The sequence below is a fragment of the Pezoporus flaviventris genome, unplaced genomic scaffold (assembly GCF_033815535.1).
Source record: "Pezoporus flaviventris isolate CSIRO_AGI_PZ_B2104156 unplaced genomic scaffold, CSIRO_AGI_Pfla_v1 ptg000025l, whole genome shotgun sequence".
In the NCBI taxonomy this organism is placed as follows: domain Eukaryota; kingdom Metazoa; phylum Chordata; class Aves; order Psittaciformes; family Psittacidae; genus Pezoporus; species Pezoporus flaviventris.
In genome coordinates, this window is record NW_026892573.1 from 19,371,323 (window position 1) to 19,389,175 (window position 17,853).

At 39.9% G+C, this 17,853-nt stretch overlaps 1 protein-coding gene and 1 long non-coding RNA gene across 5 annotated transcripts; one reads left to right on the plus strand and one right to left on the minus strand.

Annotated features, from left to right (window-relative positions):
• Positions 1-970: 970 nt before the first annotated feature.
• POGLUT3 (protein O-glucosyltransferase 3) lies at positions 971-14,781 on the plus strand. 4 transcript variants are annotated; one of them, XM_061457758.1, is made up of 9 exons: positions 1,064-1,175; positions 4,078-4,176; positions 4,564-4,757; positions 6,166-6,452; positions 6,864-7,080; positions 8,455-8,651; positions 9,596-9,790; positions 10,804-10,908; positions 11,737-14,781. In XM_061457758.1, exons 3-9 carry the CDS (start codon positions 4,661-4,663, stop codon positions 11,860-11,862), a joined length of 1,224 nt encoding a protein of 407 aa, XP_061313742.1. In that variant the 5' UTR covers positions 1,064-1,175; positions 4,078-4,176; positions 4,564-4,660; the 3' UTR covers positions 11,863-14,781. The 4 variants fall into 4 exon arrangements, with proteins under 4 accessions (XP_061313739.1, XP_061313742.1, XP_061313741.1 ...); XM_061457757.1 differs by having other exon boundaries at positions 1,155-1,175; positions 4,075-4,176; XM_061457755.1 differs by lacking the exon at positions 4,078-4,176 and having other exon boundaries at positions 971-1,175; positions 4,560-4,757.
• On the minus strand, positions 5,592-8,564 carry LOC133271559 (uncharacterized). Its single transcript, XR_009744188.1, has 3 exons — positions 8,439-8,564; positions 6,952-7,062; positions 5,592-5,703 (listed from the first exon to the last, which is right to left on the minus strand). It is a non-coding gene; the product is annotated as an uncharacterized LOC133271559 (long non-coding RNA).
• Positions 14,782-17,853: the final 3,072 nt, after the last annotated feature.

The window sequence follows — 17,853 nt, forward strand, 5'->3', positions numbered from 1 at the left end:
ATCCTGGCCTGTACCAGAAATAGTGTGTCCAACAGGACCAGGGCAGCGATCATCCCCATGTACTCAGCACTGATGAGGCCGCACTTCGAATCCTGTGTTCAGTTCCAGGCCCCTCATGACAAGAAAGACATTGAGATGCTAGAGTGGGTCCAGAGAAGGGCAATGGAGCTGGTGGAGGGTCTGGAGCACAAGTCTGATGGTGGATGGCTGAGGGCACTGGTGTTGTTTAGTCTGGGGAAGAGAAGGCTCAGGGGAGACCTTATCGCTCTCGACAGCTACCTGAAAGGAGGATGGAGTGAGGAGGTGTCTGGTCTCTTCTCCCAAGTTAACAAGTGATAGGAGAGGAGGAAATGGCCTCAAACTGCACCGGCGGAGGTTTAGACTGGGTATTAGTACAAATTCCTTCCCCAAAGGGTGCTCAGGCGTTGGAACAGGCTGCCCAGGGCAGTGGTGGAATCACCGTCCCTGGAAGTGTTCACAAACCGTTTAGATGAGGCCCTCAGTGACATGAGTTAGTGGTGGCCTTGGCACTCCTTGGGTAACGGCTGGACTCGATGATCTTTAAAGGTCTTTACCAACCTGGTTGATGCTGTGACTATGACCCAGCCAGGGGAAAGGCCGCCGGCCGAGGCGCTCGTTGTTCCGCCGCACGAAGCCCCGCTGCTCCCCTCACACACTCCGCAGCGGGGCACAGCCCCTGCAGCTGGCGCACACGGGCTCTGCAGGGGGAGGCCCTCGCTCCCCGAACTCCCCCCCCCCCCCCGGGCAGGCGGAAGAGGAGGAGAGGGGAGGCAGCGCCGCTTGAGCTGCTCGGGGCCAACCCGGCCTTTCCCGCGCCTCCCTCCGGCACACCCGGCCTCGGCGGGCCCGCGGGGCGGGGAGCAGCCGGCGACTGCCTGCGGGGAGCTGGGACGCGCACGTCCGGAGGAGGCCCGGGCCGCCCGCTCTGTGTGCGTGGCCCGGAGTGGCGATGGGGAGGCGCGGGCTGCTGCTGCCGCTGCTGCTGGGCGCCGCGGTGCCGCTCCTGCGGCCGGCGGAGGCACCGGACCCTGTTAGCGCCGAGCGGAGCCTGGCGTGGGGCCCAGGGCTGGCGGCGGGGCTCACCCTGCCCGTGCGGTACTTCTACATCCAGGCGGTCAGCGCGGCCGGACGCAACTTCTCCCGCTCCCCGCCAGGTACCGTGAGTGGGCTGCGGGCGGGCGGGATAGACACCCCGGCCCTGGTGCCCCCGGTGTCCTCGGAGGAGCCGGTGGGAGCAGCACACCCCTTCCCTTTTTCTCGTTTCTCTTTCCCTCTTCCTCTTCCTTCCCTCCCTGGTCCCGAGCGCTGGCTGCCCCACTCTCCTCCAGCCCCTCTCAGCATCCGCCCGGTTCCGCATCCCCGGTACACGCTGGTCCGGTGGCGGACGGATGAGCGGAGCACATGGTCGAATCCCTCCTTTCTCTTGGTGCAGCTCAGTGCCTCCTTCCGTAGAGCTCCGCGTCTTGCCTATAGGCTCGAAAGTGCGTGATTTACAGCAGCAAGCTTGAAGAAACCAGTGCTCTTGGTAAAGAAATCGCAGAACCCTGCTCAGAAGTTCTGATGTAATTATCTGCTGTAGTGGTGAACACACACGGGTTGCTTACAGTGTCGTGTCTCAGCACGGCACTCTGAGCTCCGTTATCCTACTGCTGCTTCGTTAACAAGGGGCAATTTTCCTCTTGTTTACTCAGCACAAGCACAAATCGTCCCGACACTTCTCCCGAAGGTGGGAATTGGGGTTTGTTCTCACAGTCCGGCAGCATGCTGCCAGTCAGCTGTTCTCTGCTGGAAGTTAATTCCACACACTGTATTAGTAGTTGTAATTTAGAATAAAACCCACTTTTGCATTGAGGATTTCATTATGAGATAGACTTGCAGTGTCAATCCTGTGTTCCTAATGTATGTAATAAGGTAGAGCTCATTATTTTGCTCTGTGTTTAATATTGGTATAGATGACACTGCGAGGATACCTACTGAGTTTGCATGGGCTCTTCCTCTCTTACAGCTAGCAGGCTCCTGCTGCTTGTGCAGTTAAACAGTAGGCATCTGTCATAGAGCTTACGTATTCAGTCAGACAAAACCCCACTTATTTCAGGCCTGGACTTTCTCCAGCTGCTGTGCTGGATTGCAGCACCAAGTCAGTACTAATGACATGTACTGAAGAATGCAACTGCATCCTGCCGGTGAAGTGTGGGCTGATTTCAGCCACATGGGGAGAGCCTTGGGTTCAAACAAAAGGCTGCTAAAGGTAAAAAGGTGTGAAGCTCAGCTGGATTCTTGTGCTAGTTTAAATTCTCCAAGATGAGCTTGATAGGAGGCGGGTACTGAGAACCTACCTTTGACCTCAGTATGTTCATGTTAGTATAAGTTCAGTGTCTTCAGAATGTTTCCGGCTCCTGATGCCATCTGGCAAGGAGTGGTCTCCATTCACACCATGACATTCTTTAGGCTCCACTCCGAGGCAGTGCATGCATGCTGCCAAAAAGAGCTGCTGGCTTGGCCCATGCTAACTGCTGAGACATGCCAGGAATTATTTAGGAGCCAAGGATCCTTTAACAATATAATGGTACAGTTGATCATATTCCATCACATGTGCACTGTTTAATGTACTCATACAGACATGGGCTGTAAATTTCATTTGAAATGTTTAAAATTCTATTTGTAAACTGTCAGTAGGAGCTGCAGTTAGTAGTATTTGTTAGGGCACTTCTTTCCATTATAAACTAAATACATCTCAGAATATCCTTGCTGGGATAGTTAAATAAATCTGCCTTCTTTGCCTTAGCCTTTACTGGTAAGACCAGCCTTCAGGAATCCCAGGCCCCTGAAACCAGAGGGAAAGTCTAGCACAAAGAAGATTACCCTTGGTGGAGAAGGAACTGGTTGAGGAACCCTTAAATATCTGGGCATGCCCAAGTTGTGTGGTGCCTGATGGCATGCACCCAGGAGTGCTCAGGGAGGTGGCTGACATCATTGTGAGGCCACTTGTGATCATCTCTGTAAGATCACAGCAAACAGGAGAGGTTCCTGAAGACAGGAAGAAGTCACTTGAAATTCATTTTGAACACAAGAATTCTTTTACTGTGAAGGCAGTCAGACACTGGAGCAGATTACCCAGATTATGGCGTGTCCGTTTGTGGAGGTATGCTAAATTTAACAGGACACAGTCCTGGGCAGGCTGTCCTGAGCAAGAGGTTTGGACTAGATGATCTTGAGGTCACTTCAAGGTGCAACAATTCTGTGATTCTTGTTATTCTTTGTTTCTCCATTATGTTTCTATTACCAGGTTGCATGGTACAACACAATCTTGCACAGATTGAAGAAGAGCTAGAGGATATATTTAGAAAGAACTTGACTACTCTCTGAATAGTTCTGGGTATCTGACTCATAAACAGTTTTGAAACTGGCTGCAGAATTCACACTAATTCAAGGAAGAGAAAGCAAATGTGGAACTAGAATTAATTGATTCCCAGAAACTACTTTGATGCCTATAATTCTTATGTTATCAGACTGAAGTTTTAAAACATCTTCTCTGTACTATAGAATCACATTTTGGAAAAAGAACCGTTTTAGGATGCAGATGAGCCAATCTGAGTCAGTTCTACTGACACAGATCCAAGCTGTAGAGATCCCAAGCTGTGACAGTCTTGAATTAACTGTAACATCTCAGTCATTTAGTGCTGTTGGGACACATTGGAATTTTAATATCTTGATTTTTTCTGGATTTTTTCAGTTTCATTTCTTTGTGTGTACTGCTTTGTTGTAACATGCATTCATTTGTTTGGTTTGCAAGGCTTAGACTATAGTATTTGGTGAATAACTTTTCCCCTCTTTTTTTGAAGAATAAAGTTCATGCTGACCATTTGTGACCAAAATAAGGGAGCGTAACAGATTTATATTTATGCATATTCATGTTGTCTGCAAGGTGTTCCATGCCCCATTAAAATGTCACACTGCATTAATGATCAAATGTTGGTGATCTTCAAGCACAGGTCAGACAGATGTCCAGGGAACATCTTTATCTACTATCATTCTCTTATCCCTGCTTTTCAGTAGCTGGGACTTTAAATTTGCAAGACAGTCAGCTGCAGCCCAAAGGTGAACAATTTGTATCTGACTCCCGCATGCTGCAACTGCCTTTCCACAAGCTGGCAAGTATTCTTTTCTCCTGTTATTTTAACTTGGTTTCCTAACTTTCTTACTCCAGAGAGCACTAACTTGAAAACTTAGTATTAAACCTAATCTGCTTCAAAATACTATTAGCATTTCCTTCTATCTTGTAATCATTATTTAACTTTTTATCTCCATCTACAGGTTTTCCATTTATTAGGTATATGATGATCAAGAAAATTTGGTAGGATGATCTTCCATTGCTGGAAATTTATTTTACCAACTTGGTATAATCAAAAAATTTCTAGTGCAAAATTAAACAAAATTCCATGGACTTAATCCAGTAGAGTTTGCTCTCACCTTTATTTTGTATATGTGATTCCATCAGCTTAAAGGGCTTTTGTCTGGTTTTATTTTACTCTTTTCAGGAAGAACAGAGTTTAAAGTGGTAATTAAAGCACTTTCTCCAAAAGAAGTCACCAGAATTTACACTCCTCGGCCTTTGGATAGAAACGATGGCACATTTCTTATGCGGTATCGGATGTATGGGAGTGTCAGAAAAGGGTTAAAAATTGAGATACTTTATGGTGATCAGCATGTAGCACAATCTCCTTATATTTTAAAAGGTAAGGGTATATTTTTTATTTACTATATAGTGGCAGCCACAGAAATGCTATGGATTAACTTACTGCTAAAGGAAGAGGTGGAAAATTAGAGGTTTATTTGACCTTGTTCATGTGGTCTCTTCAGAAATGTTCTTATACAGAGATGTAAGCAGCGACAATCTCTGTACATTGCCAGCTTGCAGGACCTAGATGCGTAAGTATGTAGATCATGGCCCCTGACATTAAGGTGAAGTGTCTGGACATCTCCTCTTCGCTCTTGCATAAGGGAATGGATCTCTTCAGATTTGGTAGGGAATAAGAGAGCGATGCTTGTATTTTTACAGTTTCCAAGCAAGTATTCACTTAAATGTTGTGTTATTTTTATCTAAGGCAGAAAATACTACCTGCAAAAGCAAGGAGTTTGTGTTGTCCCCAGCATTTTATATTTCAAATGTCTGTGATTTCTAAAAAGTGTGATCCTTCATAACAACAAAGACAGTATTTCTTTAACCAGACAATCTTTAACTTCCTTTTCATTAGCCCAGTTTAATTCAATGGAATGAAAAAAATATTTAAAAGGAGGGAAACCAGAGCAAATTATTCTCTCATTCCAGATCTGCTTCTTTACCTGCCTTCTCTTGCTCTCAAATGGACAGCTGTTTAGCAAAGAAAAAAATAACATAAAGTTACTTCTCTGGAAAGACTTGTGTCAGTTCACCACTCTAAAGAGAATCTGGGCATGGTTTTGTTTTTCCTTTTTAATAACATTTCCTAAATATAAACTTAGAAACCTCTTCAAACTGAAATGAAACTGTCCTGAGTCCTCAAGGTAGTAGGATGTTTTCTTTTTGCTGATGCACCTTTGCCAGCAGCCATGAAACTATGACACAGGACAGAACCTGTTTTGATTAGAAGTCTATGAAATAAGGGCTTTTTCTCATGCTCTATGGGGCTCTTGCTCACACCTCTGCTTAAAAAGGACAGAAAGAATAGCTGATTATACATAAAAGAAAACATGTTATGCCACAAGTGAAGACTGTTGTATCACAGTTCTGAACTAGGCTAACAATGAAACTCTTTAATACCTGAGCTTTGGTAGTTATATACAGTTAGAACAATTCTGTATTACAATATCCTACATGCTTGGCAGGTAGCACAGTAGTAGAGCTTCATTTTGCAGATTAATTTTACCCTGAGAACAAAAAATCTAGCATTTTGATTTCTGAAAAGAGAAGAATGTTGGTGTTTTTTCAGTTACACTGCAAAACCCCAGAAATGTTACAGCATGATTTCCCTGGAAAACTATAGGAAATTTGGAATAAAAAATGTCAAGCCACTATAGTGTCTACATTCATATGACTGTGTGTTTGGGGAATTATGATTGATATAGAATCACAAATACAGACTCTCAGTGCTTTGTTTTCTGCAGGACCAGTTTATCATGAATATTGTGACTGTCCTGAAGAGGACCCTGAGATCTGGCAGAATGATATGTCTTGCCCATCCCAAGAACCTCAGATTACAAAGGACTTCACTTCTTTCCCCACCATTGACCTTCAGCGAATGCTTAAGGAAATCCCAACAAAGTTCAGTCAAACAAGAGGTGCTATTGTTCATTACACTATTCTCAATAATCGCATCTACCGTCGCTCCTTAGGGAAGTATACAGACTTCAAAATGTTCTCCGATGAAATGCTCCTGTCACTGTCAAGAAAGGTATCAGTTTTGATCATGTAGGGCTATTGAGTCATGTTCTAATACGGCAATACTGCATTTGTTGTTGTATATTCAGATCTATAATCCCTGAAGTAAGATTTGACTTCAGTTTTTTTCATCAAGATGACAGTGTATCTCAGGGATATAACATTAGGGAATTGAACTGGACAGTAATGAAATTGCTAGGAAAGCTGCAGGGGCTAAGGCCCAACTCTGCAAGGCTTTTGGTGGTCTCTGTGAGTGTTTGTTTCATACTTGCAGGGAGAAACTTGAAATTCATCCCTTAAACTCAGCTAAATCTGTTAACTAACTAGGAGGTTTATTGACTCTGCATGACATAAGAGATCCAAGGAAAGTATATAACAAACAACTTCTGTCTTTGTTATTATCCTTTCTTGGGTATACATTTAGGTTCACCTTCCTGATGTGGAGTTCTATCTTAATGTTGGAGATTGGCCAGTTGAGTATCGGAAAGCTAATGATACACCTGGTCCTATACCTGTCATTTCATGGTGTGGCTCTTTGGATTCAAGAGATATAGTCCTTCCAACATATGATGTAACCCACTCGACTCTTGAAACCCTACGTGGAGTCACAAATGATCTCCTTTCTATTCAAGGAAATACAGGTAAATGAGAGATCATGGAGTTAAAGAAAGGATTTGTAAACTATCAAAGCAGCAAGTTGCATTCAAATAATGTTTTAAAGTCTTTAGTTCACAAGTGCCTTAGGAGGTCTCTTACTACAAGTAGGTCAGTCTTTACAGAGTGTAAACACTTTTAACACTACTACTAAGCAGGTGTTTAATATGGATTTAGAGCCACAATTTAAGTCCAGTGTACAATAATTGTGAGTTTTAACTTAAAGGTATCCAGAAGATAGCTACTGTGACCTGTCAGAAGAAAAGTAAATACAATTAAAAGGCCTTTCTCCTCAGTGAAGGTCTTGAATATGTTCCTTCTAATCAAATAGTAATCCTTTTCCTAAAGTGATGTGGCCCAGTGTCCTGTTTACATAAAAATGAATTTGAATCCCAAAAGAAATAAACCAGTACTATGCTGCAGCCTCTTTCAAATAAGAAAATACTCTCTGTATATAAAATAAACCCACCTCAAAGTGGGATCTTCTAAATTGTTTTTCTTTGAAGGAAGAGTCAGTTTTACTGACAGGTGTCTTCCTCCCAATCAGGAAATTAATGAATACTTAGGGCTCAGATAAATGGCATGAACAATACTTAAGGAGTAAAACTTGAGTGAGGAGATACTTCTTTTTATTTCATCAGTTCACAGTTTCTCTTTTCTTTATTAGCTTTTAAGTCATTTAGTTCAATTACCTGTTTGAAGCACTGTGTTTACTGATTTAATACAGCTGCTTTTCCAGTTAGAAGATGGTAAGAGCATACTCCACTTTAGTAGGTCCTTTAAGGAAATTTCCAGCAGAAGATGAGGAAGGACATATTTCATATTTTTAAAAGCAGGCAGTAAGCAGAGATGAAGTCTTCCAGGCTCTTGCTAAGTATTTTGAGGACACCATATAGCCTTTTTTTCCTTTTTAAGTCATCATTAAGTGATTCCTCAAAGACCTAACTAAATTGCTAAGTGACAGAAGTAAATTTTACTAAAGAAATTTTGGTTATTGTGGCAGGCTTTGTGGATGGACAATTACTTTAATTATTAGTATTGTACTTACATAATTTCATTATAATCCATTTTGTAGCTTGCAAGATATTTCAAGTTATTTAAATATAAAATTGTTGAGTGGAAAAGCAATTCTCTGATTTTTCTAAGTAAGTGGTTCAGTTTCTCATCCCAAAATTCAAGCCAGAACTGGGAGTGTAAGCCCATGATTAATAAGGGATTATGGATTCACTGCAAGAAATCATGCCTGTTTTACCATGTGTCTGAGCATAATGCCACCTTCATAGCATGTTCCTTGTTTGCACTAAACGTACAACGAACATCTCATTACTGTTTGCTTTTAACTTACCACTCATTGCTCGTAGGCCCATCCTGGGAAAACAAAACAGAGCAAGCTTTATTCAGAGGTCGAGACAGCCGAGAAGAACGTCTCAATCTTGTCAAGTTATCCAAGGAAAATCCAGAACTACTAGATGCTGGAATAACAGGATATTTCTTCTTCAGAGAAAAAGAAAAAGAGCTGGGGAAGGTGCCGCTGATGGGCTTCTTTGACTTCTTTAAGGTAACAAACAGATTAGTCTTGGATTAAGTTTGCTTCAGGTTCTTACCAGATGAGAAGACAAGGCTTACTTCTGTGAATTCCATTCAGTAAACAAAACAATTATGCTACACTGGGAGCACTGGTTCACCTGCAGTAAATAGACCACCTGTAATCAAAGTCATGGTGTGACACACTTCTAGAAAAAGCCACTATACTTTTTTCCTGGAGTTCCCTAAAGAGGATTCCTGGGATATTTATTCAATAGATTGAGAAATTTGATTTCTCACCATCAGGGTTTCTTTTCTTTGGGGTATATAGGAGAGCAATGCACAATTTGTGTTCGTTGCAAGTATGTTATGAATGTCAGAGTCCTTGTAGTAGCAAGTCAGAAAAACAGATGGGTGTTTTTGTTGCACTGTAACACACAAATTCCACTGCAGCTGTGGTAAAAAAAGTAAAAGGGACACAAAAAGCCATTATAATATATGACAACTGAAGTTCTGTTCAAGAGATTAATATATCAAATGCTGTAACAGCCAAGAACATTTACTGCCAGAGCAGTACATTCATGGTTATTTTTACTGTAATGTTTCAGATTATTTTATATATGTTTCAGATTATTCTACTTAAGTGCATAATTTTAAATCAGAATAAATTTAATCTTTTTTAATTTAAGTATAGATTAGTTTTATTTCATTCCCAGCTTTAATAGAATACCCCTGAGGCAGTTCATGTGACACAAACATTCTTGACTGTCAGTCTTGGGTTGAAAACAAATCTTTTTTTTTCAACTATGTTATCCAGAACACCTTGAAACTACACCTGATTAACATTAAAACAGGTTTGAAGATGAGAATTAATAAACCCAATTAAGCCTTGCCTCTGAAAATGAGCTTTTATACAGTCAATGTTCCTGTTCTGATTCACATCCTTTCATCTTTTTTTCTTCTATCTTCATATTGTAGTACAAATACCAAGTGAATGTAGATGGGACTGTAGCAGCTTACAGGTTTCCATACCTCTTGCTGGGTGACTGCCTAGTATTGAAGCAAGATTCCCAGTACTATGAACACTTTTATATTGGATTGAAACCTTGGAAACATTATGTTCCTATCAAGAGAAACTTAGAGGACTTGCTGGAGAAAATAAAATGGGCTAAGGTAAGTTCCATTACTAATTCAAGTTCAAAGTGATAAACAAATATGTAAACTATTTATCTTAATATTCTCTTTTTCATATGCATGAACTTGATATTGAGATCCTGGGATAAAGGAAGTACATTTTGCTGTTAATATAAGCTGGGAAGGCGTTATTCAAGTAACCACCTCTATTGAGGGAAATGCTTAAGAATTCATTTTAGGTATATGCAGAAATGTTTAGTGAGTCAGAGTCTTGGTATACTGACTAATGCAGCTAATCTTCAAAGAAACACCCAGAATCCTAGATACCATATAAATAATTCTATTATCTTTTTTAGGTCTTGACTAGAACAGAAGTCACTGCATGTTTGGTTTGAATGTACCAAAAATTGCTGCTCTGTAACATGCTCAGAATGAGACCATTGTGTAACCAAACAAACCAATATCATTGTGAGATTGAAAACACCATTTGTGCTTGAAGTTTCGCTGTCGAGTTAAAAAACATAGGAGAAGTTTATATTCTGAGAGTACTGTTGTTCATCATAAAGAATCAGATGAGAATACCAAAAGCTTTCATACAGAGACCTAAAAAACTTGGGAGTAATTACATGAATTCAAGTGGAGTTATTTTTTTAAAGGAAGGCATCAAATTGGATTGTGTATGAGAGGACAAGTGCTGTGGCTTTGTCTTCTGTAAAACTAAGTATGTCTGGGAGATGTTGGACCTGATTTTGAAGAGGCTTGTGGCTTGGACAGAGCAGTACAGCAGTAATCAACTTAGTTTTCCAAATGGTGCAATTACCTGTTGTATGAAAGCTGTTACTGATAGCCCCAAGGGAGCGGTTGTGACCATAAAAGCAATCTGGTATTTTTTTAAAATCTGCAGTTTGAAATGTGCCTTTACAGTCTACCAGTAATTGCACATAAAGTTGCAGATTTGAATAGCTTCTTTAATAAAACTTCTAATGCCAGCCAGGCTCTGAGTAACTCGCTGATTGCTCTATTATTCATTCACTTCATCTCAATTTTTGCAGGAAAATGATGAAGAAGCGAGAGGAATTGCTAAAGAAGGACAATTAATGGCAAGAGAATTACTTCAGCCTCACAGGCTTTACTGCTACTATTACAAAGTGCTCGAGGTTAGTACAGTAGATCGTTTTTATTATTTTCCCCAACTGCTACTGGTGCTACAAACTTCATATTCAATCAGCAGCAGGCATGGTTCATATTATTCACAGTTCAGTTTGAAGAACTTTCATAAAACTTACTTCATTAACTGACATAATAGTTGATTTACAGAATCAGATGCTATGTTCTTTTGCCCCATCCCCACAGTCCAGACCTGGTTTCAGTGTCACTTGATATGTGGTTTCTAATAGGCATAGGGGATAATCTGTACAGAGCTTTCTTCCTTTTTCCCTTCATGCGTAACTCATGAGTTACTGTGCTGTATTACAAAACAGTGAATATATGAAAAAGAAGTTCCAGAAGTACAACTAGTAGGGTGGTAAGGGGTGAAGCAGGCCGAACAGTCATTGCTTCCCAGGGAGATGCAAATCTCTGGTGAAAGAAATTTCTGTTCTCTGAAAGTACTAATTTATTTTTCCTGTTTTCCTGTGCTGGGTTAGATCTCAGCCTCAGCAGCCACAGGTTGGCACAAAGTTTGGAACTGTTTAGTGTACAAAAATGATAGCATTATCTGTGTAAAGTGGTTAGAGGCACAAATAATGGCAATATTGAAATTACCATTAATAATAGGACAGGAGAAGACATTAAAGGAGGGTTTCAGAGGTAATGTAGCCTATTAGTAGGTGTGTTATAAAGACACCTTGTACACAGGTTGTAAACAATGACATAAGGAGCCTGGATAAAGGCAAGCTTGTGAGTGGAAGGGAGGAGGAAAATTCTGTTTCATGAATTATACGTTGGAGCTTATAGCATCCTTAAATGTTGTTTACATATTTCAGAAATATGCCAAACGCCAAGCCAGCAAACCTGAAATACGGGATGGAATGGAACTTGTACCTCAGCCTGATGACAGAGACTCAGTATGCAGCTGCCACAGAAAAAAGCCTTTAAGGGAAGATCTGTAACTGTACCAGATGAAGAAAATCACCCACTTACAATGCAAGAATTCAAATAGGAATTAAGCTGTGAAATCTAAGACAATTATGCACTAGCAAACATTCTTACTTATGTATTCTTCTTGTCTTAACATACTCTTTTTCACACTGACTCTGCTCTACAAGGTTGGTTCCCACAATTTTGTAACCTTGACCACCACCAGACAGATACTGAACCTGTAATGGGGAGCATCTAGGGGTTTTGTTTGATGTACTGCAGCATCAGGAGGAAGAGCAGAGTGCTGCTTTTGTTCCAGCTGGGACCTAGTTACCAAAGTTTTATGAAGAACCAGTCATCCACAAAAGATCTTCCATGAGTCAGTGAAGGTTATTCTAAAGGAGCATTTGCAACATACTAAAACAGTGTTATGATTTCTTCATACAGTTTACCTCAGTGTTAGATTGTTTCTTGTATACAAAACAATTTTCTAACTAGACAAAGAAAGTATTTGAGATTTACAGATATCAAATCTGTTGTTGTTTTGAGATTATTTTGTGGTCTATGACAGATGACAGAATAAAGAACATGATAGACTATTTATCAATTTCAGAGGGAAAGGAAGAGGAGGGGGAGAGATCGGAATAATATTTTATAAGCACCATGGCTGTGAATTACCAAAGTTAAATGCTGATTTAAAGCAAACTGTGTAGCTATAAAAATCAGAGGGCTTTGAGTGCCAAGACACCACTGTGAAAACCTGTTCTTGCCAGTAACCATGTCTGTGAATATAGGCACAGATCCACAAAAGGACTTAAGAACTTCAGGTGAGACCAGCTGAAATACTGGTGCCTTAGTTTAACAATACAGTCTACAGTATTCAAGGCTACTTGAATATTCCCACACTGGAATTTGTTAGCAGAATTGTAGACTGTAGGTTTAACTTCTGTGTAGAGCTAACCATCTTTTCACTTGGATTCATGAGCTACTCTCTCCTGTGCCTGAGTCCCTAGAGGGATATTAGCCATTTTCTGAATTTAGTTCATACCTAACCTTATACTGAAATCAGACAGTAGATCAGACTTCATTGTTTTGGTTCAAACATGACAGAAAAAAAACTGTGCTGCCTTTTCTAAGAGTCTGAGTGTTAGAGACCATACTAAGCAATTGGGAAGTCAACTGTCATTATTGGTTTGATTCAAAGCCTTTTTTCCAGAGTGCCTTAGCTTCAGTCTGGAGGTCTTCAGGTCTTCCACTGAAGTTGTGCAGCCGTGAAGCTAAGGATACAAAATTCACAGGACCAGAAGGAGCTGGTCATACCACTGCAATAAAGTATGCCTTTGGGTGTGGGGAAGAGGAAAAATGCTAGTCCTGGGTGCAGCTCTCAGTACCTCTGCTGATTTTTACCCAAGGTTCTCCACTTCAGAATGCATAAACAGTCCTGTAAGGAGACACCAATGCCTGTACCAAGACCAATGCCCACAAGCACCCATTTTTGTCCTCTGCATTTTTGGCTTGGCTAATGTAGCCTGCCTGAGCAGCCTCACACTCAGGTACACTCAGATAATGGCTTAGGAATAGGATTGTCTTAAGTCTGTGGAGAATTGTCTTAAGTCTGTGGACTTGTCTAATTGGTGCACAAAGTCTAGTGCTCTGCACTTCATGCAGGCTTCAGTCTCGGTTCTACACTGCAAATTACTCTTACAAAATACATGAAACAACATTTCTGCACTACAACAGGAAGAAAGACTAGATTTTTCAGTATGCTAAATACAGAAAGAACTTCAGGTTTCTGAAGAGGTTCATGCAGCTCTCCATCATTCATTTATTACATTATGCCAGTTAAGAAAAAACCTGGAACATGTGGCCCTGCCCATCATTCTCTTTGTTCTGGTTCTAACAGTATATATAGTGGTTGTGTTTTTATTTAGCATGACAATCAGTCCTAGAATTTCAGGCTATAAATACATGTTCAGCTCATCTGCCATAATATTTTCTATACCAAAATTCAGGAACAGGGTTCCATTGCTGAAGATGATACTAAAAACTGAGTATGTGCTCCTCTTCCCATCTCTGTATACAGTAATTTTTACTGTATGATATAATCGTATTTTGTGATATTGTCTATTTTACCATGTGCCTTTTATATTCACCAGTATTTGTGGAACTGGTGTGCTCCGCAAAGGCAATTAAGCAGACCAGATGGTTGACGGCCCGAGGTTTTTTTCCACCTCTCACACATGTATTTCAAACCAAAAGTCCAAAAACGATCTGTTTATATTTTTAAAATGGGAAAGAACAAGGGGAGTCATGACTCATACTTTAGAGTTCTTTGGAAATATCTGTGTAGGAAAGACTGTCTTGAAACAGAAGTCTTTCAAACTGGAAGAAGAATCAGTTAAAATTTAAATGGTCATGAATTCAAATAAATGTAAACATTTTATCCCTCCTTTCTTCCCTCCTAAGAAGAAAGAAACAACACCTATTTTAAATTCTCCTCTGCCAAAAAACCCTCCTTATTTTTTTAGTAAACATCACTTCAAAGGAAAGACTAGTTTGTCACAGAATGTCTTAGAGATGCTTTTATAGCTTAGAGGCAAGAAATATCCTGAAAAATACTAATATATGCATCTTCCTTCCAAAATTAAAAAACAGTAGAGACACAGTAGAACTTTCATTAAAAATGCTTAGTCATTTGAGAAAACCTGCTTCAATTTATAACTACAGATCTTCCAAAGATAAAAGGTAAGGCAAAGAAGCCTCTCCTCTTTCCACTGGTGGTACTATATGCAATTTAAATTATAATGAACAGCAATTGCAACAATTGCCCCTCCAGGCCAGAAAAATGTCAGATCTATTTTAGTTTGATGACAGGATGATACACTTTAGGCTCGTGTGTTACAGGAATTGCTAAATATTCAGTAAAACCTGTCTGTACAAGTAAAGTGTAATACATGCATTATGTGGTATTTTTAAGGAACATACATACACTAGAGTTTCTGTTATTCTGTAGTAGTTCTTAAACAGCAACTGAGTAAATTTCTTGTACACCTAGCAGTTCACGGTAATTTTAAAAATAGTTACCATAGCACAGTACAGTAACTTCAGATTTTAATGCAAAACATAGGATTTAAGTCAGAGTAAAACCTGTCCTGTTTTCATCAATGGCAGTCATTTTTAACACACTCTAGAATTTATCACTGATGATGGAGACACATTTATTTGTTTGAAATAGTATGTCCTGACGTCCAGGGCCAATATTTTCAAACACACGAATTCACATAGAAATGGTCTGAATTAAAAAAATGTTGGTCATGCAGAGCTTTTACTGCAGGTTCCTTACTTTCAAATCTCTTTAACCTAAACAGTAGTTTCATACACTAAACACTCCAGAAAATTAGTCCTTTTGTGTTATGTCATATACATGCCCTAATATATTTAGCACCCACATTTGGAAATACTCACCCAACCTCAGTTTCATCTTGAAATGAGAACTAGTAAATCCTGGTCTGTTGAACATAAAGGAAATACAAATTCAGTACATTTTTAGACTGTCTTTTTTGAGATATACCTGAAGATAACTAATACACTAGTTTCATGAAAGTATTGTGCCAGGTCTGCCTTGTAGATCCATAATTAAAAAACCCCTATAATCAAAGCTTGCCTGATGGAATGTTAGATTCAAGCATCCATCCTGGGAAGCATACGCCCGGCATTTATTACATTAGAAAGTAAATTATTTAGTTAGGGAGGAGAGCTGACAGGGAAAATATACATCACCTGTTTGAGCATGTTTGAGAAGCTTGCAAAGAAATGATAATAAAGAAAAGAAGCATTGCATAAACCTAGGATATTATCAGCTCCTTTACTGCTTCAGCTTTTCAAAAGCATTCTCTGCAAGTGCAGTGATGAACTGCAAGATTTTATATGAACATGTTATTGTTTAAGTTCACAGGATTCATCCACTAGAATCTCCTTGTCTGGATACTTTTATAGCATTTTAGTGAGGCTATATGAATACTAATGCTTGGCTTTTGTTTGAGTTGTTAATAATGTAAGAAAATCTGTACTATAGAGTGTTATGGCACTAATTTTGTATTTTGCTGTAAGAATAAGGGAAAAATGATTATTTTGCATGTCTGTTTGAAGACATTTGAGACATCTGTAGCATATACATTGAGTCCCATCATGGAGTTGTGATAAGCGAGAGGTGTATTAGCAAGAGTGTTGCCAGCACATCAAGGGAGATGTTTCTTCCTTTCTGTTTTGCAGTTGTGAGTCTGCAACTAGAGAACTGTATTCAATCCGGACTCCCCCATACAAAAAGTACATTGATATAGGGAGCAGATCCAGCCAAGGACCACCAAGGTGATAAAGGGGTTGGGGCACATAAAGTAATAGGAGGAGCTGAGTGAGCTGGGTTAGGTCAGCCTTAAAAAGAGAAGCCAGAGGAAAAATTACCGTGCTGAACTGTAAAGGGAGGGTGTAGGAAAGATGAAGCCAGACTTCTCAGAGGTACACAGCAGAAGGCCTGCAAATAACAGACACAATATGCAACATGGGAAATTCCAATTAGGTAAAGGGAAAAAATCTTCACAGTTAAAAATCCCAAGGAGATGAAGCTTGGCGTACATGACCTCCAGATGTTCATTGTCCTATGAACTACATTTCAGTCACAGACCAAGCTTTTATCTAGTCACATAGTAGGAGGATCCAGCTCCTGAGTGTCTCCAAGAGATAATTTAGTCGTTCTGTGCCGACACTTCTGACACTGCAGTTATGTCTCCCTTAATAATATTGAATTTGCAGATATTTTAATGTTGGCTTACAAGGCTGTAAATTATATATTAATATATGTACTACAGCTGAACCCAGGATATACATATTACCACAATATACCATAGTTATGCAGTACACAGAGAATTCAACAGAAATAGGATACACTGATTTGGCACTACATGCTTGGACTGATTGAAAGTGCAAGACCTGATCTTTGAAGATGCTGAATATACACTTAATATGTATGAGACAATTACGAAAGATTCTGGGTACAGTTATGAACCATCAAAGTAATTTTAAGGAGTCGATGGGAATATTAATATACTTTATAAGTTACACATACACTTAAATGCCAGCATACTCTGTAGGTCACTGATGAGTGAGCATGACATATTCCCACCCTACTCCCAGCACTAAAAGAAATTAGTCAGGATCCATCTGTACCACAGATATGTAGCAGAGAGATAGTCAAGACAAATAAGCAGAATACCAGAAAGGCCCGCGTGAAATGGGACAGAGCTCTGCATGGTTACCTTCCATGGTTACCCATGAAAATACATTATTCTGGCTAAAAGCTGAGCAATTGAAGCTGTATTTGTGAGACTAATTTCCACTACAGCTTATGTAACTCGAACGGGTTGTTCAGCATTAGCAGATGTTGTTGTTTACCTTTGGGTCAACAGTAACCACACTTCCAGCTACTCTTTCTCTCCCAAAATGTCCAGCCAAGTTGTTACACCACTCTGACTGTAGAGATACGCCAGCTCACAACTGATAGCCAGGAAAATACAAAATGTTTGCTACCAAGTTAGCATCCTGTACATGCGACACCTGGTTTCATCTTGCATGTTACTCCCACCACATTTTTTCACTGTTGCAACAGAAAGAGGTTTGAGTATTTTATTAATTCTGCTGAGAGAGTGAAAATGGTTTAGAGTGAAAATTGGCTTTGCTTCCAAATGATGATGGTTTTGCTCGTATGTTCAAAACCATCAGCTGTTACCTCAAGAAGAAGGTAATTTTGTCAGTACACTTAATTTTATATAATGAATTTTAAAAGAATTACAAAAAATAATATCCAAAATCACTCTGGTGGTAAAAGTTGTTAGTCTTTAAAAAAAGATGGCTGTTACAGATACTTCGGTCTTTTCTCTCTACTGAAAGCAAAGCATGAAATGAACTTTATAAACAAAGTTTAAAGGGCTACTTCAGAAATAGTCTATACTGCATTACTGTACACTAAT

What these genes read in the sequence shown, in the direction of transcription:
- POGLUT3 (XM_061457755.1), top strand. Translation starts at nt 971, where the DNA reads ATGGGGAGGCGCGGGCTGCTGCTGCCGCTGCTGCTGGGCGCCGCGGTG. An exon ending in ATCTCCTTATATTTTAAAAG is followed by an intron (nt 4,758 to 6,165) that starts GTAAGGGTATAT and finishes TGTTTTCTGCAG; the next exon opens with GACCAGTTTATCATGAATAT. An exon ending in TTCTATTCAAGGAAATACAG is followed by an intron (nt 7,081 to 8,454) that starts GTAAATGAGAGA and finishes CATTGCTCGTAG; the next exon opens with GCCCATCCTGGGAAAACAAA.